At 41.5% G+C, this 25,950-nt stretch overlaps 1 protein-coding gene across 3 annotated transcripts in view; it reads left to right on the top strand.

Annotated features, from left to right (window-relative positions):
* Nucleotides 1–20,274, top strand: part of CCN4 (cellular communication network factor 4) — a 35,561-nt gene extending 15,287 nt beyond the window's left edge. For 2 of the 3 annotated variants that reach the window (XM_032686143.1, XM_032686158.1), the window contains exons 2-5: nucleotides 12,344–12,626; nucleotides 16,369–16,626; nucleotides 18,574–18,767; nucleotides 19,901–20,274. In XM_032686143.1, the coding sequence (XP_032542034.1) occupies nucleotides 12,344–12,626; nucleotides 16,369–16,626; nucleotides 18,574–18,767; nucleotides 19,901–20,200 (1,035 nt within the window). In that variant the 3' untranslated portion in view covers nucleotides 20,201–20,274. The remainder of the gene's footprint in view (nucleotides 1–12,343; nucleotides 12,627–16,368; nucleotides 16,627–18,573; nucleotides 18,768–19,900) is intronic. The other variant, XM_032686150.1, reaches the window with a different exon arrangement.
* Nucleotides 20,275–25,950: the final 5,676 nt, after the last annotated feature.

Below are 25,950 nucleotides of genomic sequence, written 5' to 3'. Positions count from 1 at the left end.
AATGATAGGACAAGGGGTAAGAGTTTTAAATCAGAAGAGGAGAGATTTAGGTCAGATATTAGGAAGAAACCTTTTACTGTGAGGTGTGCAGTGACACAAGTTGCCCAGAGCAATTGTGGATGCTCCATCCCTGGAAATGTTCAAGACCAGGCTGGATGAGACTCTGAGCAACCTGGTCTAGGGGATTCTTGCCTTTTCTGGGGGAAAGCTGGTCTTATATCCTCTCAGTTATGTAGGAACTGAATAGTTTCTAAATTCACCTTTAATAGGATGAATTGACCCTCAAATAGCTGTGTGCCCCAAAACTTTGCCCTCCTGATAGTCTTGTCTTGAAAGCAGAATTTTCTTTTCCTTTCTTAAGAAATGAAAGGTTTGTTTGTGTTTGGACCTGCAGCTTACATGAAGTTAATGACAGCATTAAGAAGATTAATAACATGTAAAAACAGTTCATGGTTTTACATGCCTTATTAGATGCTCTCTTTGGAATTACAGTGCTGGTGTTACTTGTAGCATGATCCCCAGATAGGTTTAAATCTCTTACGGAGAATTTTTTTGTCTCAGATACGTGCCAGCTTTAAGGGATTAGATGGCATTCAGTCTGTGGATTCTGATGTCCTTTTGCATATCCCTTAGGTTCAGGTACTGTATGGCATTTTACACCTGTCTATCACCAAGCCTGAGTTGGGGAGCTGGGTAAGAATATCATTAGGTCTCATTTTCCCAGATATCAAAGGAAAAGGATGCTTCTTTACAATATTCTCCTTTTTGGTAGACCACAAACTACTTGTGCAGGCTTGCCACTTCTAACAGTTCATACAAAACTCAGGAGTGTCCTGGATCTGATACATCTGGTGATAAGTACATTGAGTATCCTCAATTTGCCGTCTCCTCCTTTCTGCTTACAAAACCTGTACTCTGATCTACCTCGGTGTCTCAACTATCATCTAGAAAAGTCAACAAATTACAGATTTGTTTACTGTTCTTTTCCATTCTCATAGACTCAGGCCAGTGACGGTCTCCAATATCATTTTTGCAAAGGGTCATTGTGTACATGGTTTGGCAAGCAGTGTCGCTGCTCCACATGTTGAGCTAGTAAATTTCTTCAGATAGGCTGGGCTTGTTCCAGGGATTTAGGCAGATAAGCTCAGCAAAGCTTGGGAAAAGGAGGCCTCTAGCTAATCACCACACTCCTGTTAAATTATCTCACCATAAAATTGGCAAGGTCACTTGTGCTGATCTCAGTTTAACTTCTAATATGAGCTTAGAGCAATTCATCATTTCTCTAGCTTATGGATCACCATGTTTCTGGCTTGTTGCCTACATGGTGTGCATGGGCACAGACTCCCTTCCAACCAGGTTCTGTACATTTGAACTCATGCAGAGCTTGCAGTTACATTTCTATTGAATTTACTGGTTTCATTTAAAAGTTCTTAGTCTGTTTCTGCATGTCTCTCTGTTCTTGTTTTTTGGATTTTGCTTTCTAAGTCATAAGCAAAAATGCTCAGAAGTGTGTGCTTAGCATTCAGCTGCTTGCTTCTCTTTTTAGACATCAGGTATCACTCTGCTACAAAGGACTTCAGATTTCCTTTTTAAGAACCTTTTTGGCACATTCTAAAGTACAGGGACAAAATCTTCTGGGGGGATTTTAAAAGGCAGTTGTTTGACATTGGTAACCTGTGATATGGCTAAAAACTTGATATCAGCTTTAGGAAGAAAACAGATTAGGAAGATAATGTCTCTCCAGGGAATTCAATACTTCAGTTCCTTGAGGATGTGATTTAAAGCAGCATCTGCTCTGTGCTGTGTAGCATTTTATACTTTCCTTCAGATCCCTGAACTGAAGATTGTTTGGATATGTATCTATTTGTGTGATTCAGTTTATAGCACTCAAGAGAAATGTCAAGGGAATACTGTCTAGGATCTTGAAAGAGAGGCAGAAGGGACTTATGTGGCATCCCACCCTTAAGGAGAAGTAAGCACCTGAGATTTTTAGATGCTCATGGTTGAAAGGAATGACAAAAGTTAGAGGGTCCACAAAAGTTCACAAATTTTTATTAGTAAATTACACACTTGGCCTGGAAATTGATATAACTAAGTCTCTGTTCTCCCAGAATAAACACAAGGCAGTGGGTTTTGGATAAAGGGGTAGGGTGAAAGGGAAGGGAGAAAGAGAGAGATATGGATTAAAGAGGGTGAGAAAGAGAGAAAGGAAGAGTACTGTTGATCCAGCTGCTGGGATGCCCAGGGTTCTGAGGGGAACGCATGCCTCTGCTTCATGGCAGTACCATTTTATAGATAAGTTTTCCCTGCCCTGGAGATAAGTTTCTCACTTTCTGTGTAAATTAGTTATCATGCATAGTCTGTTTTTCTAGACCTTTATGAAAATGAGTCAGAGGGTTTTGGGGGTCTTTGGTGGTCTTGATGCTCCATACAGTCTGTGTTCACTTCTCAATCAGATGTTCAAAGAGTTTGATGAGGAAACCGGTATAAGGTGTTCAGTTCCTTTTTCATCTTTGTGATAACATGGGGACGCCAGTTATCTCATGTTTGTGATTCATGCCTCACCCTGCCTTTACCATGTAATATGACTTTAACTCACAGAGAGGTTTTGTGGTTTGTCTTCTGACTATGTGAGTTTTCAGAGATTTCTAGATGCCATTTTTGGCACATTCTAAAGTACAGGGACAAAATCTTCTGGGGGGATTTTAAAAGGTAGTTGTTTGACATTGGTAACCTGTGATATGGCTAAAAGCTTGATATCAGCTTTAGGAAGAAAACAGATTTCAGAACATCAGTTCAATTTGTTGCTGTCTGGATGTATCCTATTGTCTTCAACTTCTTTTTCCCTTCCTTAATTTAAATACTAGTTCATTTGGTCTTTGGAAGTTAATCTGTTCTTTCTCAGAGGATCTCACTGTGCATCATATCAGCTGAATTTTTCACAAAAGAGATGTGAAAGTATCACAAACTGAGTTGAGCTGTGGTGGAGACCAAGGTGAAAGACTTGGCCTTACAAGCACAACACAGCAATGAAGTGGATAGGGTTTGGTATTGCTGGTACTTAGAATTGCAGTATTGCCATTATTCTTTCCCCCTGCTTGGTGTATGATCCAATCTGATGATACCCCTCTCCTACTCTGAGTTTCAGTGCTTTCCTGATTTGGTTGCCTAGAAAAAGCCTCAGGTACTAGCCAGATTCTGGTTGAACATTTGGATTCCATGATTCTGTGAAGAAAAGCTGCTTCCCTCACAGAAGTGTGGCCAGACCATATTCAGATCAGATGACCAGTATGGCAGGTATTGATGTGGATGCCTTTGTTTCAAGTGTACAAATGCTGATTTACTGGTCCCTCTGAGCACACAGAACTAACTCGCTTCAGATGCTACAAGAAACTCTTGCCATGATTTTGCCTGGCAAAGGCTGAGACAACATATATCATTTCAAGCAGGATCATAATGTTCTGCAATCAGACTCTGAATTAGTGTCAGGTCCTCCTAAAGTATGCAGGAGTCTGGCATCTTCTGTTGGCCCTAGGGATATTGCTGACCTATATGTCTTCCAAGTGCATTCTCTGTCTGACAGATCTCATAAAATACTGTAAGCTACAGTTACCAAAATATGCCATGCTTGGCACAAAAATATCCTTTCATGATAGGACTCTGTATCTGGAAATGCTACTGTTTATTCAGATAAGTTGTAGGCTCCATCTGCTTTTTACTTAACCACAGGGATGTAGCAATGCAAAGACTGCTCATCATTGAGAGCCTTGAGGTGGCTTTGATATGATACAACACTGTATTAAATGGCAGCTCTGTTTTTTTGGATGAAGCCATGTGTGCCATGTGTTCCAAAGGGGCCATTGAAGTAGCAGTAGCAGTAGCAGCAGCGTCTCTTTCCTTCTGTTATCTCAAAATCTTCCAGCTACAAAACCAGACTTCTGGTAGGATTCCTGTTAGCAGATAAAATAATATTTAGCTGCCAAATAGCTTTTTTGGCCATTCTTAAGACAGGAGAGAGGATGGATTAGAACAACAGAATTCTTTTGTCTGTACTAAATGTACCTTTTAACAAATAGGTTAGTTTTTATTCCCTGAGCCAGAACCAGACTTTAGGTAGCACAATGCAGGACTCAACTGATGAGGACATCTTGTTGGTCATTTCAGTTTACAGGCATATTCTATGTGTGGTTTTGGCAAGGTGTGCATTCACAGTCTGCCAGTAATGCTGATTGTTTGTACTTCCTGGGGGTCTTAATGCAACGGAAAAGGACGGAGAACTCAGAGCCTCCTGGATGGTCTGTCACAGCGATGCCTTTCTCTTCTAGTAAAGAAGTTGCCTTCCTGATGTTCAGACTGAACTTCCCCAACTCTATTTTTGTGGCTGCTGCCCATTGTATACCCTCTGCTACCACTGGGAAGAATGGCCTTATAGTAGATCACCTGTTAACCTCTTTGTCAGACTAACAAAGCCCAGTTCCCTCAGTGTGTCTTCTCCTTTTGGTCTCTGACCATCTTGGTTGCCATCCTCTAGACTGGCAACTCCTAGATACACCACTGGCAGTGAGGATTCAAAACTATAGTCCAGGAAATTAATTAATCTATTGATATCTCACCAAGACCAGATTCTTTTCCATATTCCATTCAAACAATTTAATGCTTGCAAAATGAAAGCAAATAACTAGCCCTTAGTATGGATTTCAACAGGGAAGAAACTTTGACAGGTGGAAAATAAAATAATCAACTCAGAAAGGTAAAGCTGGAGGAAATAGCTGTGGAAACTTGATATGGAGGGGAAATTGCTGTTTAAAGGAAATAGAGTTGCATGACTATGTCAGTTCATCAGCAGCTCTAGGCAAGAGCAGATATTAGGTCAAGCATACTGTTTCAGATTTCAGAATTTAAATGACAATGAAATTTAAAAATGAAAAGTTGTTATAAGTCAAAATTCTCTGCATTGGAACAGACACAGAAAATTGTTGATACTTGAAGATGTAGATTTCTATTTTTATTAGAAAAAATCATGGAAACCAAGATAATTTAGAAAAATACCATGAAATCTGTGCTGTTCTCACCACAGGGGGAAAAACTCCAAACAAACAAACAAACAAGAAGAGCTTGATAATTTTTTTTTATTTTTTTTGCTCAACTTGGAATAGAGTTTCCCCAAGAGGGTTAGAGGACAAAAAGCGTCTTCCTTTTGATTTCAAGGCCATGACTGAAAAATAGAAGATAAGCAAATGCAGACTATTTGCAAAGTAAAACCTCTGTCACAGCAGTTTGCTCTTATTTGGCAGCTGGAACTCATACTTTTGTTACCCAGCTCATGGCTTCTATATCAATGTCTTGTACTGTACAATATTAGGATGGTTTGTAACTCTAGGACCTTGTAAGTTCCCCATGCACTTTTCCTTTCCTAAAACTGAAGTCTGCCTGCTTGTCACTTCTGGAGAGTTTTCCTCCAGATGTTCCCTGTTACTTTTCAAACTCCAGTTCAAGCCTGTTTCACGGGATGAGCTCATTAGATGCACAAACCAAACACTTGCAGCTCGAGACATTACGATGTTCTTAGAGCACAAAACTGTGTTGTTTAATATCTTGATTTGTTGGGTCCATGGTGACAGTGTCAATCTGTTAATGATGCCCAAACATTTTTAGGCCACTCTATTCTAAGTGTTGCTTCTACTGGGACAGCACTTACAAAACATCAGGTTGCATTCTAACAGGGAAGTTTTTTCCCTCTGCACACTCCATGGAAAAATATGAAGAAAATGTGAGGCCACACTGAGTTTGCCAGTATAAGCAATTTTTTTGGCAAAGAGATGAATGTATGTAATCTTTACTCTGTAATTGTCTAAACTGAATTAGAAAAGACTATTCCAAACATCTGTCTACATTCTTCCCACAGATACATTTCCCAAAATAAAGTTATGGGAAGCTGGTTGTTCATCATTCATGAATCCACAGAAATATAATGGTTGAGTCACTGTGGATATTTTATTTTGTTAGGCTATTGAATGTTTTGCTTCATGCAGAATGTTCCTTTCTGCTCAACCTACCATACGCAGCAAGAATAAATCCAGCTGGCACCTGACATCTTTAAAACAGTCTTATGTTTTCTGGACTCAAAGTCTGTTATTTCACAATCTGTTCTGGACATTTCATGTCTGGGATTAATTTTAATGAGGTATCTAGAACCTCATGAATACTCTGGGAAAGCTGAGTCCTGAATAATCATATTTTCCATTATGCGTCCTGCAGAATCTGATTTATATCTCTTTCCTGATGCTAGCTCACTTGTCACTAGTATTAACTTGTGACAGTTTATGAGCATTCATGGGGACTTAGGGATTTGTAGCAAGAGTTTAACAGTGAGGAAGTCCTGATGGTACTGTGATTACCACTGATCTCGCTGTAAGAACTGGCCCTTTGTCGACCCATCTGTTTTGGGTATAATAACAATGCAAATATTCAGCAATATTCAGCACAGAAGTTTCAGCTGAGAAAAATCAAGAACAAACTTCTACCCTGAGGGCCTGATTTAAGTCCACTGATGTAAGCCAGGTCCTGATTTTCATTGCCAGTATGCCCATCTCTGTGACACACATTATGAGTTTTTAACCTCTGTGAGTTCTGGGATGAAACTAAGCAATCTCTACACTTGCCCAGAAATACAACTGAGGGATGAAATAGTATGTGGCTTTATTTAATAGATTAATTATATTTAATTTTGTCCTTTTGTTTTTTACTTCTTTATTGAGCTCCAGATGCTGTATTCTCCTGGGAATGCGCTATGTCAGGTTAGTGTTTGCAACTCTGGGAATGTGCATGTTAGTCTCCTAGGGTACCTTTTAAAGTAATTTTGGATAATGGGAACATTTGGGGTGGTTTGTGGAACCGGAGTTGGCTCTACAGGTATTTTTGCTTATGCTGTCTTGACAGTTCAGCCAGCAGGTGGAACCAGGGGAAAGCAGATGTGCTGTATGCACAAATGCTCAGCCCTTTCCTGGGAGATTCATCCCAAGGTGTCTGATTAAAATTGTGTTTTTAACTTCGTTGTTCACGTTTAGGATAGTCAAACAGGAAAAAAAAATGTTATTTCTAGAAAATGACAGGTTGACGCTGTCAGACCTTGGTGCACAAACTCCCACCAGCTTGGGTCAGTCACCTGATTTCATCACACAGTAGTAAAGAGGATGTTTTAATAAAATTTCCTCACTGACCATTTTCACTTGTGAATATGTCAGAGATAGACAACAGGGGATAATCCAGATCACATCGTATCCCTCCATCAACAACATCTGGCATTTGCTCAAAAGGCAGCATCAGAAATGTAGGCTAAAAATATTCCTTTAATATGTTCTACTATGGGAAATTAAATGCAGTGCACCCAATGACATGTGCCCTGCAAAACACAGCCTGGACAGCTCAGAGTGAATTAAAAAGTCCATCTTGGAGATCAAATTGCCACCAAAGAGAAAGTAGTAGGAGGCGATAAAGTGCTAAGGTTTCTGGTACTGTGGAACTACTTCCCCAGGTCTGTCAACAGCCAGAGGAATCAAATTTAAAGTCATTGTCCTTTCTGAACTTCTTTCCATCAGTAAACTGGAGGGAAAGAACATCAATGTCTTCTCCTTACCTTTACCCAGTTGATCCTGATGAGAAAAATACTTGAAGGAAAAATGTTTTAAATGTAAGATCTTGAAGGACTGAAACAGTGAAATCAATACATGAGTGTATTTTTAAACATCTATAAAAACTGGAAGAAAAAGAATGTATTGTGGTGCATGTAAGGCTTTGCTGCTCTAAAGCAAAGGTGGGACTCCTCATGCACCATGTAAAAGTGCTGCAATATATCTGCCTGGCTTGCAATTTGGACTGTAATTTCAACACCACAGCTTGGTCTTTCCAGATTTTGAAACTAAAACATGATAAAACTTACAATATTTTCCAACAAATTGAAAATATACTTTACCAGTAGGTAGAATCTGCTGGTAAAATGCTACTATCTCTTTCATATCTTTAAACTTGGATAATAAAACTCATGGCTATTAAAAATATTGTGTTTGTGGCTATGGATAATTTTTTATTTCTCCTTCTCTTCTCTTCAATGTGAACACAGAAATTAGTTATAAATTTTTGCTAGCAATCTGCTCTGCAGATGCATAAAGAAAGCAATTTTGGAGCTTGCCAAGCATAAATCAGGAGTGACTTTAATAGGGAGTTATCAGGCACGGCAGCGTGAGAAAGGCTTCATCTTGTTTTAATGAGAATGGGCTTGTACCTCCAAAAGCAGTAAAATTAGAACTCATGAATAACTTCTGGTGGAATATTTTCTCCTTGGCATCCAAGACAATAAATCTGCAGTCTCCAAGATTGAAGAATAATTAAATAAAACAGGTTAATTACCAGTACTTGCAAAAATTAATTTCCTACCAGGCACGTTCTTTTATCTTTCTGACGTTTTAAAATAAACTTGCCAAATGCCCACCACCGTGATTTTTTGTGTTAATTTTCCCTTTGCTCCTATTTTGGATTTCTTACAAAACCTTTGCTGTCCTATATGTTATATTGACCCTAAATACATGATTCCTTAAACCTTAAATTATATGAGTGGTTTTTTTGTTTGCTTGTTTGACATTTTTTTCTAGTTAGGGATGGCCATTGATGCAGGCCATTGGAGTGTGATTTCCTTTTGATGGCACTTGTGGAGAGCATTAGTCATGATGTCTTAACCAACATACTTATTAATAAGTAAGTCTATATCCCAAAATGTTCTGGGATATTGACATAGTAGAGCTGAATGACTTTTCCAAAGGTATTTAGATATTCCAGTGACGACAGCTGACCATGGAAAAGAGAAAGCCAATAATTTTATAATTCTGCGGAATTGTTTCTCCCATAGTTAAGTTATGAGGGACTTAAGAGGGGAGAAGAAGAGGTCCTGGAAGCTCTACGTGTTGTACACTTGTTAAAGTGCCCAATGGACAATAGTTTCCAAAGGTTTTGGTTGGGTGGTGATGGAGCCTAGGACTTCCATCATGCTTCCATCACTCCATGTCTTCCCTATTGTAAAACGCAGGAGTCATAGTATTTTGATGCCTGTTCACACTGGTTATTTGAAGAAGCTTATGCAACCCACACTGTGTCCTCACAAAGCTTACTCAGCCATACCACTGGACATTTCAGCCAGCACATCCAAGAACAGGTAACCACTACAAGGACACTGGAAAGGCTTCCTTGGCCAGTCAGGCTTTAGACCTACAGGAAGGGCTGTTAAATAGTTCACTCCAAATTCCTGTCTATCAAAAGCCACCAAAAGTCTCCCAGCTATCCAGTCCTCTGTAAGAATTCAGCCCCAGTCCTTCACATATCAACTAAACCCACAGGAGTAGCAGGGTTCCTCTTTGCTGCGTGCGTTGGTTCACAGGCGCTCTTATATCTACACAGGGCATAAGCTGTTTGCTTGCTCTTGTTGACAATAGAAACAAGGGATGGGTAAGGGATTTACTTACAGGGTTGGGCTGTGGCAATGGGCTTTTTAAATAGCTGTGTGACTTTTGTCTGTGCATCTGGATTTGATGATTAAGCACTTTTTTTTAATGATCAGTGACAAAGTAAATAGGTTTATTGCACTTGAGGAGGCCTCTCTTCTCAAGTGGTAGATTATTGCGCCTACTCAAATCATTGTGATTAGAATGAAAAATCCTACTATTAAAAGGCCAGGGCTTTTCATCAATCTGAATGTTTCTCTTTTAACAACTCTGGCAGCATCAATGAGCCTTAAAGTAGGAGTAAATTATATTGGTATGTTCTAGTTTAAACATTACTTTAAAGGTGTTTTTAAGCCAACTTTAAGGCCAACTGTTTGTAAAGGAGGCCTTAATGGAATTGGGAATCATGCCCAGAGCAAACACGTTCTCTGTTTGGCAGTGATTAGTAATGTGTTTACAATTAACTAAATATAGGGTAAACCAAATACTAAGGGACTTAAATGAACCTTCAGATAAAGCAGTAGCAGGTTTAGAAATGCACTTTATTAAAATCTGAGCCTGCTAACAAAGAGGCTGTAAAAGACAGTAAAGGGGGTTTGCAGAGATATCCTGATGGATAGTTCACTGACTGTGGGATCACAGTTCTTGGGGGTGACACAAAGTCTTGGGTTGAGGCATTTTCTTCGTGGAGAGTTGTTGGAAAGCCTTCTGTTTGAGACATATGAAACTGCAAAGAGGACAAAACACTGGGGATATATAGTACAGCACAAGGAAGCCAGCAAGAGATGGACTTACCTTAGCAGTTTCTAGAGCCTGACTTTCCTTCTCGGAACTTTTTAGGATTACTCACTTATTCTTTGCAGCCCTCACACCTTGTCATTAGGAAGGGCTTCTAGGCCACAGGTACCAAAGCAGTGCCATGTTCTGGCTGCTGTTGACAGTATGTAAATAACCCTGTTTGTTTCTATGCCTGAGCTGCTGTGCCCTGCTTGACCCCCACAAACAGCTCAGGTTTTCTGTGTAGTGATACTCACAGAAAAGTTGCATCTTTGCTTTGTCACCATGTTGATTTGCACCCTTCCTGCACCACAACTGTGGCTGGTGCTGTTAAATGTCATCCAGAGTTTGCTCTGTGAAGACTGGAGAGTGCAGAAGGCAGCGAACCTCTACTTTCTGTGGGTTTTTCAATGAATTAAGGGATCCCAGTACGCCATGATCTCAGTAATAGTGACACCTGGATGTGTCTACTGCAGTCACATCACTGTGTTACACAAAGTCCCTTTTCTACCTTGATTTACCTCAATTTTTTTATCTGATGATCAGATTTTGAATTAACTTGAAGGATAGTTTTTTTGGTTTTTTTTTTTTACTTATTTACCAAGAAATGGAGATCAGGAAATGGAAACTTGGTGGTATTACCCTCCCCCTAAAAGTATTCCTTCCTTTCTCACCATGGTGGTAGATATTTGTGCATGGCTAATGCGAGAAACACTAATGTTATGAAGTTTCACTCATCCAACTTACATGTGCCACAATGACTCCATGTAGGACAAAAGCACCTGCCAAAAGGAGTAGGTGGAAAATCACTGCAGAAATATCCCAGTTTTTTGACTGTGTGAGCCAGGGCAACATCATGGGAACTACAGTATGTGATCAGGAAGAGCCCACTGCTGACAGACCTAACAGCCTCATGGCTCAGAGAGCATTTCTGCTGAGTATGGTAGTCTGAACACTGTGAAGGATGGGTAAGGGTGGTTGTCAGAGTGCTTAGAGTGCATACATTACTTTTTAAAACATTTTTATTAATATTTTTAATTTTTTTGTGTATTTGTTTTAGCCATAGTATAGCTTCATTGCTTAGGACTGGGACTCTGTCAGGGAGCTGAACTGCATGTGTGTTGTGTTATAGGGGTGGAGACAAGCAAAACATTTTTCAAATAGAGGTGAGTGAACTTGTGCAACATGACATTCACAGCCAATTACATAGATTTTGGTTTCAGAGGGTATCTTTTCCTTTCTCAAACCTCATCTCTAGTCAAGACAAAGGGCTAGGACATCATAAGGCAGTAGTTGTTGTGGTATTAGGAGTATTGCAAGAAGTGAAAAAATGGACAGGACATCCTCAGGAGATCCATGATGGAGTGACTGAGTAAGTGGGTTTCCAATCATCCTCACAACACAGTGGTTCATGACTGGGTGCCTGTGAGGATGGCAGGTTGACAGGGTTGATCCCCAGTCCCTCTTGTGAGATCCCGCGTTTTGATTGCAAGAGCCACAAAAATATGGATAAGTCTTAGGAATGTGAGGCCAAACAGGGACATGCACTTTCACACTGCAACACGATGACCTTTATCTTGCTTGGTGACCTGAAAAGCAGTGATTGCTGTGTAAAAGAAGTCTACAAGTAGCCAAGAGTCTCTAGAACCTTCTCTCAACCAGCAGTGACAATAATACGGGGTGGCACAATCCTCTGCCAGAACGAAGCACCGCAAGGCGATGAAGACTGGACACACCTCACACCTTCTTCTCATGTATCAGAGGGGTTTTGGTACATTCCTACATGGTGAGAGACCTCTGTTTAGAGAGAGAGGTCTAGAAGGGGCTGAGGGCCAGCAAAGTGGTGCCTGTTTGCGTGGTGGTCCCAGTCACAGAGCATTTGCCCTCAGCTGGGGCTTGAAGGGTGTACAAGACAGTAAGCACCACCACAATTCCATGGCTCTTTGACATTTATTCTTTGGTTTCCTTACAGACTCATTAGAGCTGAGAGGACTTTAACTGAGGACTAATCACCACTGCTTTTGCAGCCTCCATTTCTCTGTAACGCTCTCCAAGCGGTGTTTCTCTGTTTGCAGGCCATTGCCCAGACCTCCATCACCACCATGGCCCCCACTGTCCCAGCCACGACAGAGACCTACACACGGACCCAGTACTGCAAGTGGCCGTGTGAGTGCCCCAAGTCCCCACCGCGGTGCTCCTTGGGCGTCAGCCTGGTCACGGACGGCTGTGACTGCTGCAAGACCTGTGCCAGGCAGCGTGGAGAGACCTGCACGGAGGCTGACACCTGTGATTTCCACAGGGGCTTGTACTGTGACTACAGTGGAGACAGACCTAGGTACGAAATAGGAGTATGTGCACGTAAGTGATGTACATATATTTTTGACTTAGATATACGTTGGCAGCTCCCCTCAGTCTGATCAGTGGGTGAGGTTTATCTCATTAGATTACTGACTGCACGCTCATCTGCTCCTCCATGTATCATCTTCCATTCCATTGTATCTGTCTTTGTTCTCAGGGCAGGTGGCTCGATGGGAAATGACATCTGAATTCTTGCTCTTTGAGTTGGCTGCAGCCAAGAGCAAAGACCAACCAGCACTGGGAGGTCTCCAGATGTGCAAGTAGATGATTCCATATTCCCTGCAACAGAAGGAGGTTCTGCAGTGGGTTAGGGATGAAGGAAGGGTAGGTGTGCAGCCGGATTTAAAGACAAGCAACGTAGGTATCTACATGAAAATGATGATATTAAGAGGATGCTTTTGGCATATTCCCTATTGTGGATCCTTTGAAAGGATAGCACGTGGTATCCTGTCAAGAAGGTCAGGAGTGGATCCTCTCCTATCAGAGCTTTTCAGCGACAAATTGAGGTCTGAGCCTTAATTTTACAATGGTTACAGTCACATTAGCTGCCATGAGGCAGAAGGATTTCTTCCTGCTTATTGTAACAAGCTCTTGGTTTCACGTGACTGGAATGCTTTTACTCAAGCAGAGGAAAAAAAAGTTAGGTAATGTTTCTTGTGCCAAGGGTATATTCACTTGTTCTGAGATCCAGAACATGAGAGTGAATCTGATTAGCTCATAAATGTCAGAAATTGCTGACAATCACTCCTCTGGGAAAGATTAAAAGTGAAAGGATCACAAGCATAACCACACAGATTGCTGATCAGAAAGGCTGTTGACTATTTAGCAAGTTATTAGAATATATGGCCATGGCTTTAGGTACGTAAACAGGAAAAAGTCACTTAGAGGTAGGGTCTTCTAGGCTGGAACATAACTATGAATGATCTAAGAGGAGATCTAAAGGTGAAACAAGACCTGGAGAAGAGCTGATTGTGAGATGAATAAATAGAATAACTTGTCCACATAAGAGGAAAAAGATTACCAACTGTGGGCTTCCATAAATTTAAAACAGCAGAAGTCACACAAGGGGCCGGTCTGAAGAGTGAAGCAGTTCAGGGAAGCTGACAGTTTCTCCCAGAAGTGATACTAGGTGTTGCTGTTCCCCAGCAGAAGGATAGAAAGTGTAGTAAGAAATGACCTTGGCTTTGCAGTAGCTCAGCTAGGAAAAAAAAAAAAAAGGCATGCAAAAAGTGCGGTCTAACCAGATTTTTGCAGAATATGATCAAAATAACAAGAAGAGAAGTTACGTGCAAGGAGCTGTATGCTTAAACAGTGATTTTCAAGATTAGAAAAGATTAAGGTTAAGAAAAGAGGATATGAGATCATTCAAGTGTATTGTCTGGAGTATGTGGGAGGTCTGTAAGGGCAGGTTAGACAAACACTGTCAAGAATGACATCGTTACAGCTGGCTCTGGGTTGGGAGAGGAAAACAGACTTGATGTTGTCTCAAAGCTATCAGCCTTCCTAGAACTCTTTAAAGATCTTCAAGTTGCTTCACATTTGTTTATTTATTTAAATGCTTGCTTTCTTAGTTGGATATCTTTAGGTTTTTGCAGTCCTCCCATACATTACAGGCGTTCAGTGTGCCTGTGGCAGCAGCACCGCGATGTATTAAGACTGAGCTCCAGATTTTCCAGTGAGGTCTGGAGGGATTCCTAGTCTATGCTTTTTCATCCTTACTACCATGACAATATATTCCTTATTATGTGACATCTGTGATTCTATGGTGAGGGGCATTGTGGCATGCAGAGCTGAGGGGAATGAGAGGTAGGTCTTTCCACGGTTAGGACTGAAGTGGGTTGTCTCTGGCTGCCAAAGAAACCTGTAGTCTTTCCCTTGCTTTCATCGTCCAAGCAGATGCATAGGACAGGATCTGCTGACATGTTCTTTCTTGTACCCTGGGGCACATATAGGCTGCATCACCCCACTCTCAACCCATCAGGTTCTGTCCTGATCACAGGGTGAATGAAGGCTCATGTGAGTGGCACCTTGTTGGGTGTTGGGGACTAACTGCTGTGAGGAATTTGCTTTGCATATGGGTGCTATAGGTCTAGAGAACCTAGAGAATGCAGGGCATGCAGGTCTACGGAAACAATATAATATGTGGAAAAATAAAGATACTGAAAGAACTAGGACCTGGTTTTGGGAAAGGGAATGCAGTCAAACTGGGGGAAATTCAGGCTGTGTCTGGACTGGCGTGTTGAGATGTATCCCAGGATCTAACCTCCCAGACATGAAATAAGAACCTGCTGAAAGCCACTAAAGCTCTCCTTTCGTTGTTGGATTTTCTCTGCACCAAAGTAGAGACAGCAGAGTGCTGAACACACACCCAGGTGGGGAGTCAGGCATTGTGCACATGGGGTTGGGATTAGGGATGTGCTTCCAAATTGCTTAATTTCAGACTTAGTGAAGTTCTGCATGAAGGCATTCAGCACCCCCTTTGTGTTTGGAAGTGTTCACATGGTGAGCCTCTTGGTGTAGGAGATTTGAAGGAGGCTGTTCTCATAGTGCAGGAGGGATATGCTGGTAGGAAAACACCAGGAAATACAACATTTTCTTGAATTGTTGTAGTCCATGTGAACACCTAGAAATATACCTGAATTCTTAGGTCCAGCACTGAGTGATATTTTTTCAATACAAAGACTGAAACATTATTAAAATTGGAGCTGAGGATGAACTGGAGATCTAGATCTGTGCTTCAAATTCCAACAGCTCTTGTTTTGGTGCAGAAGAAGGAATTTGTGTTTGATGTTTTCATTCAGTCCATTCCAGAAATAGCCTTTGCAGAATTTTAATCCAGCATTTCAATTTGTGTTCCCCTGAAGCAGCCACATTGCTGCTCTGTTTCCCACCAGACTTAAAACATAAGTGATCTGACCAGTGCGTGTGCACTGCCTCCATGTGACCAAACAAGAAACTAAACTTTGAATTTTCCATTGAAAGATTTCTGCCAGTGCTTCCAAATAACTGGCCATATCTTTGAAACAAACAAAAAACCCAAACACTGCTGTTTGAATCAATATGATTCCTATTCACGGGCAATCAAAATGCTTGAATTTTATTTTTTTTTTGTAACTTTGCTTAAAAAAATACACCAAATAATTATTTTCATGACTTTATAATGTATACTTCATTTTCCTAGAGAACTATTCTGTGATAAAGTGGGTAGGATCCAGTTGCCTAAATTTAGGAATCCAGTGCCTTTTAGGTACTCTTTTGCTACCTTGGTTGTCTTTCCCCCTCTGCTTCAGATGGGTACGAGTGTTGTGAAGAACTGTGTCATATATGTGACTCCATATAGTCCCTTCATATGTCTCTGAAAGCTTCAAATTTTGCTCATTATCTGTTTTAATTGCTTTGATTGTTCCTACTATGAATAACTCCTACCACCATGCCATGAAATGATTTTTTAAGTAAGCATTTGTTGATAAAGCTTGTTTTATTTTCTAACTTATTTTTCCATGAAGTGTTGAAAGATTCTCTTTTTTTGCTGTGATTTAGAATGGAAACAGTTTCCTTGATGGTGTGACTACCCCTGTCTCAGCATCAGGCTGAACATATCGCCCTACAGCACTGCCGCGTCTCCATGTTGGCTCTGCCAGCCCAGGGATCGGATTGGTAAAGGAACACATCAGAGCTGCTTGTTGCCAGCATTATTTTAATGATGCTCTGTGTGTCTTTCTCTCTTTTTCTTTCTTTCCAGAAATTGTTGGTGTAGGATGTGTCCTTAATGGAGTCAGGTATAAGAATGGGGAAGCGTTTCAGCCCAACTGCAAATACAACTGCACGTGCATTAACGGGGCCGTGGGCTGTATTCCCATGTGCACAAACTCACGTCCTCCCCTTGTCTGGTGCCCAAACCCAAAGCTGATTAAGATGGCAGGGAAGTGCTGCGAGCAGTGGGTTTGTGATGACTCCAGAAAAATCAGGAAGACATCTCCACGTCACATCTCCTCTGCAGGTATGGAGGCAGTGAGACAGACTTCTCCTTTGCCATCACGAAGCTGAAGACAGAATCTACAAGCAAAGTATCAGCTTGCACTGCCAGACCTGGCAGGTATCTAGTCTTTGTGTGAAGGAGGCACAGAGACTCCCACACAACATGTGCTGAAGAACAGGACAGGCAAACCCATGTGGTGTGCTCAAACTCTTTAGCAGCAATGTGGATATGGATGTCTTATCCCTGGAAGCATTCAAGGCCAGGTTGGATTGGGCCCTGAGCAACCTGATCTAGTGTGGCATCCCTGCCCATTACAGGGGAGTTGGAACAAAATGATCTTTAAGGCCCTTTTCAACCCAAACCATTCTATGATTCTATCATTGTGAGATTCACCAAAGATGCTTGTGTAACCATTCTGTGATTCTGTGTGAAGCATCTGCTGGAACTTTGAAGATATCACAAGTCCTTTTTAATGCTTTTTTTTTTTTTTTTTTCAGTCTGGGCCCTCTGGGAAACAGAATGGGTTCAGTTTAATTTGGGACTGAAGCTTTCTGTCTGGGTCATATTGCTTTGGTAGTGCAATTTTAAAGCCCCTGTATCTCAGTAGTCTCAAACTTATATAACACCTTGAAAATAGTTATTGTGGTGGAAGTTTCATTGCCAGATGGGCTAAATTGTCTTTGTGTTAGTATAGCTTTTCATCAATTCTGGACTGATGATATTATTGAACTGATGATATTATTTGTGTATCACATAATGTGTCTTCTTTCCACACACATTCATAGCCCACTGCACAGAGGTGGTACCATTTGCCTCAAATATGGTCCCAAATGCTTAAGATGGACTCACCTTGCCATATGTCAAATTTATCCTCAAAATGCCCTGCAATGCAATGTATTACCATTAGCCACATTAGCTCCACTTTTTAGACTTTCTCACAAAGCAAAGCTCAAGGAGACGTAGGATGCTTGTTGTAAACCAGGATTGTGTTTCCTTGGTGGTACAGGATTTCTTTCCCCCAGTCCTTGGTCTATATTTTTACTGCACAAAACAAAGCTTCAGTCTCCATTTTGTGGGTTAAACCTGCCAGAGTTTAGCCCTCACTTCTGTCCCTAGTAGCTCTGAAATGTGATGTAGGTCCAAATTCAAAGCATTGCTACTGAAACTGGCCTTATGTCTTCATGGCCTTTGTCCCAAAATGGGCATAACAGAGTTTTGCTTTCCTGACTTTCCTCTTGTAAGTAGAATTCTTACAGAAATACGACTAGTATTTATTACATTTAGTATAGTGATTAATATACTAATAAACATAACAGTGAGCAAGCTCAGTGCAGCAGTTTCTTCTAGAGTTTTTCCTTTGGGCTGTCCCGTGAGCTGCAAAGCAGAGGGGACTTCGGCTGAGGCTGTGAAAGAACCTGAACTGGGATTGTAGGCTGCTTTCAAAAGAGAGCCCACCCTTCTCCAAATGGCTACTGAGCTCTCTGTGAACTATTCAAACTGCTCTTCCTCACAGTGAAAGGCTGTGGCTGCTTCCCAAGCCCTCTGCCATCCAGCAGAGACTGTTGACCACTTTCTGCTACAGGGAATCAATTGAACGGGCTCAGAAATAAACCTTCGTGGTGAGATCAAATCTCATCTCTTTTTTCCACCCGCTGCACAAGCTTCTGTAATTATTTGTATTGTGGAAGCACCTGGAGGTCCCAGACAAGGACCTCCTTGTGCGAGGCTGTGAAGGGGAAGGAATAAAGAAATGAGCCCTGGCCCTGAGCGCTCGCAGAGCTGGGGAGTCTGACACAAGTAGGTCAGCACAAAGGGGATGGGATGAGGGGCTTCACAGGAATGCTGAACCACTTTGCTGTAGTTTAATTATTTGGGTTAGTGGCCTGAATGTGTAATGAGCTGGGGAGAGGGTCTTTAATATGTAAAGCTGTCTTGGCTGAATAATGTGGGGGTAAACTGTCTCCACAGCCTATGAGGGAGAGGATGAAGCCTGGCAGAAGAACTGCATCGTTCACACCTCACCCTGGAGTCCCTGCTCAAAGACCTGTGGGCTGGGCATCTCCACCAGGATTTCCAACGACAACGACCAGTGCCGGCTCCTGAAGGAAAGCCGCCTGTGCAACATGAGGCCCTGTGAGGTGGATATAACCCAGCACATCAAGGTGGGGAATGTTTCTTTGTGTGCCCCTTCAGCTTTTTTTGTGCAGCTTTCAGGTCTCAGAGGGCTGCACTTCTACATGGACTTACTGTGCTGCACAGAGTTCCAAAATGTGTCCTCCCTGTGCTTCCACGTGCTGGTATGAAAACCTTGCCCTGAGAGCTTTAGCTGCAGCCAAAAGGTCCTTGTAAAGAAGGCCAAGCAGAGCCTGCTGTGCGCAGTGGTGGCTTAGACAGACCTGTACTCATCTAGCGGGAAAGTAATGCTGAATGTCTGCTCGTGGCTGTGAACTCCATTTTGCAAGTATCCTACTGGGTTCATAGGTCTGAACATGTAAATCTGTCATGGCCTATAGGGATTCCTAACAGCTTCAAACCCTTTTAAATACAGGAATCACAGAATAGAATCGTAGAATCATTGAAGTTGGAAAAGAAATCCAAGATCATCAAGTCCAACCTTCGACCAAATACCACTATGCCCACTAGACCACATTGTGAAATCCTGTGTCTACTTGTTTTTGAACACTTCCAGGGATGGTGATTCCTCCACTTCCCTGGGCAGCCTGTTCAAATGCTTAACCACTCTTTCAACTAAGAAATTTTTCCTAATATCTAAGCTGAACCTCCTATGGAGTAATTTGAGGCCATTTCCCCTTATCCTATCATTATTTACCTGGGAGAAGAGGCCAAGTCTGACTCTGTCACAACCTCCTTTCAGGTAGTTATAGAGAGCAAGGTGAATTTTATGTCCTACCTCATCACTCTCTACAACTATCTGAAAGGAGTTTGTAGCCAGGTGGGGGTTGGTCTCTTCTCCCAGGCAACCAGCAGTAGGGCATGGGCTTAAGCTGTGCCAGGGGAGGTTTAGGGTGGATATTAGGAAGAAATTCTTTACAGACAGAGTAATCAAACATTGGAATGGACTGCCCAGGGAGGTGATGGATTCACTGTCCCTGAAGGTTTTTAGGATGAGATTGGGTATGGCACTTAGTGGCATGGTCTGGTAACCACGGCAGTGTTGGATCAAGGGTTGGACTTGATGATCTCAGAGGTCTTTTCCAACCCTGTTGACTCTATGATTCTATGTCAGCATAGAATATTAACCTCTCTTTTTTTTTTATTTTCTTCTCTGATTTAGCCTGGAAAGAAGTGTTTGGCTGTCTACAGGGCGAATGAACCCATGAACTACACCATCTCAGGATGTGTGAGCAAAAGTCCATATAGACCCAAATATTGCGGCGTCTGCACAGACAACAGGTGCTGCACACCCTACAAGTCCAAGACTATTGAAGTGAGGTTTCAGTGCCCAGATGGAACTGAGTTTTCCTGGAAAATCATGTGGATCAATGCTTGTTTTTGCAACCTGAACTGCAGGAACCCCAATGACATCTTTACCGACTTGGCTCATTACCACGATTACTCTGAAATCGCTAATTAAATTGGCTGAATGCTTGAATTGACCCATTGCTCTGATTTTACAGAGGTTTTAAAATAAAAGGAGAATTTTCATCCGCTACTGATGTACAATTTTTTTTTCTGAGGTAGGATGTTAAATATCCTTGTTTTGCCACACTGTTTTGGAGAGGCCTTGAACAAGCAGGATTTTTAACTCCAATAGATCTTCATCCATTAATAGCAGCCAGGAATTCCTTCATTCACTGATTCCAGGACTTAAATGACAGCTATGTTGGCACTGCCATTTATCAGACCAGCAGTTTAATTGCCCAAAGGAAAGAACAGTACACGAGTATGACAGTAAAATATGCCTGTCAGTAGCTTAGACATGAGATTCAGACACCCTTATTGTCATTTCTTGAACAATGTTGTCTAAGATGGAAAATTGACATATATGTTTTATTTTTAACATTAGACATGAAGATTTGATGGTCTGACCCTTAGGACTAAAGTCTAGTGTCTGTCACACTGAGATCAGTGCTACAACTGCCCCTCCGTCATTCTCAGTCAGATCGTTCTCCATGATGAATTTCATGGGATAAGCCTAGGGGGAAGAATGTTTTTCCTGAAATCTCTTTGTGATGAGTCTGTCTCTCACTGCAATAGGCTGGGTCCAAGAACCTCTGTGTCCTGCTCTCCTTGGATTCACCTCAATCTCTTGGAGTATCTTGTGCCAGGGACATTTTCACAGTTCTCTACCTGCTCTGAATCCAAAACAGCAATCTCAGAACTCATATTTTCAGTATAGATCCTCTATCCAGAGGTTACATATTGCTCCTAGGCTAGCTCTGTGGACCTGAAGGATGAAATGTAGAGAGCCAGATGAGAGATGAAGGGACAAGACCTCATGCACCCATTTATTCACACAGAAATTGTGTAGTCTGTGTCTGGGGACCACCACCTCCTCCTCCCCATGTGGTTATCAGCATGCAGGTCACACTTCCCACTGCTACCTTATCAGTGACACAAATCATTGTTTTACATGGCTGGGGTAGAGGAAAGGAGACATATGCTAAATGAAAAAACAGACATTAAGCTTCCCATCAGCTCTGTGAATGTGTGGATGTAGAAGGAGAGGCAATCCTTGTCACAGCTTCTGGTACATTAGTTCCAACTGGGATGAGGCTTAGAGTAAACATCAAGGTAAAGCATTTTCTTCAGAAATAGTTTCACATGCAAATATCAGCTAAGAGAAGAAAAAAACCTGTCATTACCTTTACAAGCAATACATTTATCATCACTGAAAGGTGTTGGAGCCAGGTTTTTTTCCAATAAATTGTTAGTACAGCACCCATGCCCCATGGCACATTTGCTGTTGCTTCACTTGGGAGAGAAGAAATGTGTTTCTGCGTGGAGAACTGTAGTATCTGTTCCAAAATCCCTGGTGGCACAGTAGAACTGATTGACATATGGTCTGGAGATTGGACCAGTACAAGGCTGAACTTGGAATGATGCAAGTGTTTTAAATTAGTCACTTATTTTGCTTTAGTTTCAGTTGGCAAGTTGTCTCCATCTTGATAACCCAGTGGAAGCTAGATTAGTTTCTGGGAGATATAAATCTTTTTGGCTATGACAAATTAAAAATTCTCGTGAGTGGTCTGAAAACAATGTCATCCCTATATAAAGACAACTACGAAAAATGCTGTGTATCTTCAAAAGCTGCTAACTCCAATAGTATATTTGTTTGTATATAAGAATTCTGCCCACATATTTCCCATAGAGCTGTGCCATTCCTCAATTCAAAGTTTTTATTATTTCTTTCTTTAAGCTTCCATGAAGAACCCAGTGGCAGAAAAGAAGGGTGGTCCCTCCCTGCGTGTTTCAACATTCTCTCCTCTTTGTTCCTCTGATGATAAGGAATCTGAGGCCACCAGTATTTTGCAAGATTCAGCCCCATGACTGCTTTGGCCTGGATGATGTGACAGCAGAGGTCATATCTGACCTATTCGCCTCCACCCAAATGAGACCTCAGCACTAGCAAGACTGAGAACATTACATTTTAAACTCCACCCCTTGGTAAAAAAGTCCCATGAGAACATATAAAAAAGAGGCCTTGGCCAGGAAGTGGAAAACACTGACAATGTTTTCCAAAAGGGAAAATGGTTTGTATTGAGACGTTATAGGGAAGGCATACTAGGATCTCTCTCTCAGTATTTAAATCTAAATATTTAAATCTCATACTTAAGATCCCTTAAATATGGCTTGGAATCCTGTGTTCTAGTTCTTGCCCGTCTTGAAATGTCATATATATGTGTGTGTGTATATATACATATATATATGTATACATACATATCATCATGGCTGGGCTTCGCAAACGAAGATTTGGGAAAGGCTCTATCCACATTTGTTACAAGCATGCTGGTGGCTAATAAGGCCAATATGAGATAGACATGTCCAATTGCAAAAGGCACAGCAGAAAGACTCCTTATGCATCTATAAAATATTATGTGGATGCAGTTATATACTACTGTATGTAATATTATACATAGAAACATGCCCATGAATATATACGTATATATTTACGTATATATATTCCTATGGGGCAGTCTTTGGTGCATAAAAAGGAGTGCATGTGTAATGTGTGTTTATATGTACAATCAGTCTTTCTCTGTTTTACATGTACACATAAGGAAACAAAAACAGCATCAGATTATGTTCAAAAAACTGTGTCCCTCAACAGGCTTGCTTTGCTTTGCAATTAGTTGATGCTGTAACCCTCTCAATGAAATGCTGCAGCGGCTGTATCACACGGCTTTCACTGCAAGATAAAAGAAGCTATTGAAAGCTAATGCATGACCAGCAGCTCCAGTGCGTGTCGGTTTTTAGTGAAGTGAATGCCTGGAAACCACAGATCTTGCCCAATGCACCCAAGATGTTTCTGTTTCTAGCCTGCTTTCCAAAGGAAGCAAGGTGTATGCAACCCTACCATCCATTTGTTTGTTTGTGTGTCAGCCAGTCCCTTTGTGGGAAATGCCAAACAAAGGGGGCAGAAGTGTAAAGATCTCAGAGGTGTTGCAATTCCTGAAAAAAAAAAAATGAAGCCAAAGAGCAGGACAGGGAAGAGGACCACCACATTGTCCCTGTCAAGCCCATGCACATCTGCTGGGCAGCCAATGTGTCCAATAAGTCTGCAGTGTGGCCCAAACACCTCAACAGCAGTGTAAAGGGGTTTTGAACAGATGCACCAGTTGGAAACCAGCAGCCATGGAGGAGGCACAGCTGAAGCAATCACAGACAGGGAATAGTGGTTATTGCACTACTGTAAATAGTGTAAATAGTGCTGTAAATTGTGGGGAGCTTGGACACAAATCTATAGGATGCACAGCCTCGTTAACTCTTCTACTTTTACAACTCTTTTTCTGGTGACTCTGAAAGGGAAGAGCATCACTTGTAGACAGTGAACTTGACCTGCAGTCTGTGGTGCATCAGAGATCCTTTTTCTAACAGATGTTTACAAGATTAGCACTAGGACTAAGGCAACAGACCAGCCTTTAGATTCAGCTCCCTGGCTCCCTCTGTGCTTTGGCAAGCCATATATCTTTATAAAAGCATTTTGTGGTTACTGTTTAAATACATTCAGGATCTAGATCCTCAAAGGCTTTCATGGATCCAGCCCTTGGTTTCCATTTTTCTCAGTACTTCAGAGCCAGAACAAGACCCTATTGTTCATTGCCTCTGTTGAGAGTGAAAACTCCTCCAGCAGGAACTGATGTTCTCTGTACATTTGTACAATGGGCCCAGGTCTCTGCTGGGACCTGAAAGGGATACCATAACCCAAGGAAGCAACAATAGTAGCACTGAGGAGATACCAGGAGCAGAGCTGGTGTTAGAACTCTCTGCTGCAGCAGTCCTGGGAAAGGCTTGAGAAAGGATGAGAGTGACAATTTTGCAATCCAGTCTAAGCCAAGAGAGTTTGACACACATTCTGCTCACAGCAATTATCTTGTTAGGTTTATAGTCTGGGACAAGGATGGAGGGTGGGATTTTGAAGGTCTACTCATGGTGGTATGAATAGTAAAACTCCAGTGAGTTCCAGTGTCTGTAGCCATTAGCCTTCTGTAGGGACTTCATCACAGTCAGTATGGTAGCTGAAGCCACCTTGTTTGGGAATCCCAGAAAGCAGGTTATCCACTTAGCGAAGAAGCAGGCATGAAATTTATTCAAATGCCTTTTCATGGAGTATTGGCTGGAAATTAAAGCACCATTTTTGTGTGCATGCGATTGGAAACAGGGTGTAGTGCAGTTGTAATATTTTTTATGTGCTCACTAGGGTTGTGCTGTGTATATGTAAAACTCTAGGAAAAACACAAAATTCAGAAACACTGTGCCATCTTGTAAATTAAACCCTGAGGTTTTTTTGGTCCCATTTTTTTGGAAGGAGTTTTAAAACAAACACTTTATTAAACTGATACAGACAGAGAGCTCTCACTGTTTAGAGGCATGTATCCATACACATACCTACCGAAATTGTGACTTTTCCTGTTTTAACAGCTCTACAGTTATACCTGTAAGCTTCACATACTGAAATACAGGAAAAATTAATAGGAAAACCAGATTGGCTTGGCAGTGTCAGCCTGAGTTACTCCAGCTATATATAACACATTACTTGTTCGTAAAGCATCATGGTGAGGCTTTTTGAGATAGCATGTTGCTGCTATGGTTTAAAGATATTAAATAACCTCGTAAGTAGTAAATGGTTAACGAATGTATGACTGACACCTCATTTAGAAGCTTAGGCAGGCAAATGGAAGTGAAATATGTCTGCCATTGGCAGTTCTTTTCCCTTACAGATCTCCTTGCCTGGTCAATGTCCAAGTGTGCATTCACAATCTGTGACAAAGCCCTGAACTGGAGGAAACATACAAATAAAGAACCAATATGGTAAAAAAGGATGATGTGGAAGTTTCTCCTTCAGTGTGAATATTTTGTCAGCTTGGGAAAGCCAGGTGTTCCCAAACTAACACGTTCTTGTTTGCTGGTCTGTTTCTGGTTCTACATTTGTTTGGGTTTTTTTTCCCCTTACTGGACTTGGGACAGACTTCTAGAGTCTCTGAGCAAAGTGGAGTGTGTTCTTAACCTGTCTAAGCATGCCTTTGTTAGCAGCTCCCTTGAGAGGCTGCAGGAGTAACTTGTTTGCAGCAGCCATACACACCAAAATTGTTCAAACAAGGTCATTAAAGACATAGGGGAAAGCATTCATTAATCCATATTCCTCAATTTACATATCCTCAGAACCAACCCCAGTAAGGATTCTACCCTTTAATTCTAGAAAAATATACTTGTAGAGTTTTCCCACAAATCAAGTTTGCCTTCCAGCCTGAAGCAGGTTACTTGCGTTGGTAGGAATTTAAACACTGTGAGTGACCTCATGTCCTGAATGGTTCTGGGTTGGTGTTGGAGTTGCTTACAGTTCCTGGAATTTTAGGTGAGAGAGCATGCTCTTTCCAGACTTCTCCTTCAGTGTGCTTTATTTTTGTTTCATTTTGTTGCTGGTTGGTTTTGTTTGTTTGTTTGTTTACTGGAAAGGGCAATTATCTGCATTTTTAAGCACTTTCCAGAAAACTGTGCCTCTGGCAATAGCTTTCATCAAAGGTACCACATTTGTCTGCTGTCTCTACAGGCACCAGAAATTCCATGTGTCCTGTGCTCGCCCCTGTGGCAGCTGCCAAGTACACAGTCTTGCCTGAAGGGTCATTAATCTGGGAAAACCATCATCTCCTGAGTACTGTGCAC

The sequence above is a fragment of the Chiroxiphia lanceolata genome, chromosome 1 (genome assembly GCF_009829145.1).
Source record: "Chiroxiphia lanceolata isolate bChiLan1 chromosome 1, bChiLan1.pri, whole genome shotgun sequence".
Classification (NCBI taxonomy): domain Eukaryota; kingdom Metazoa; phylum Chordata; class Aves; order Passeriformes; family Pipridae; genus Chiroxiphia; species Chiroxiphia lanceolata.
This window is presented reverse-complemented; position numbering and strand designations above follow the sequence as displayed.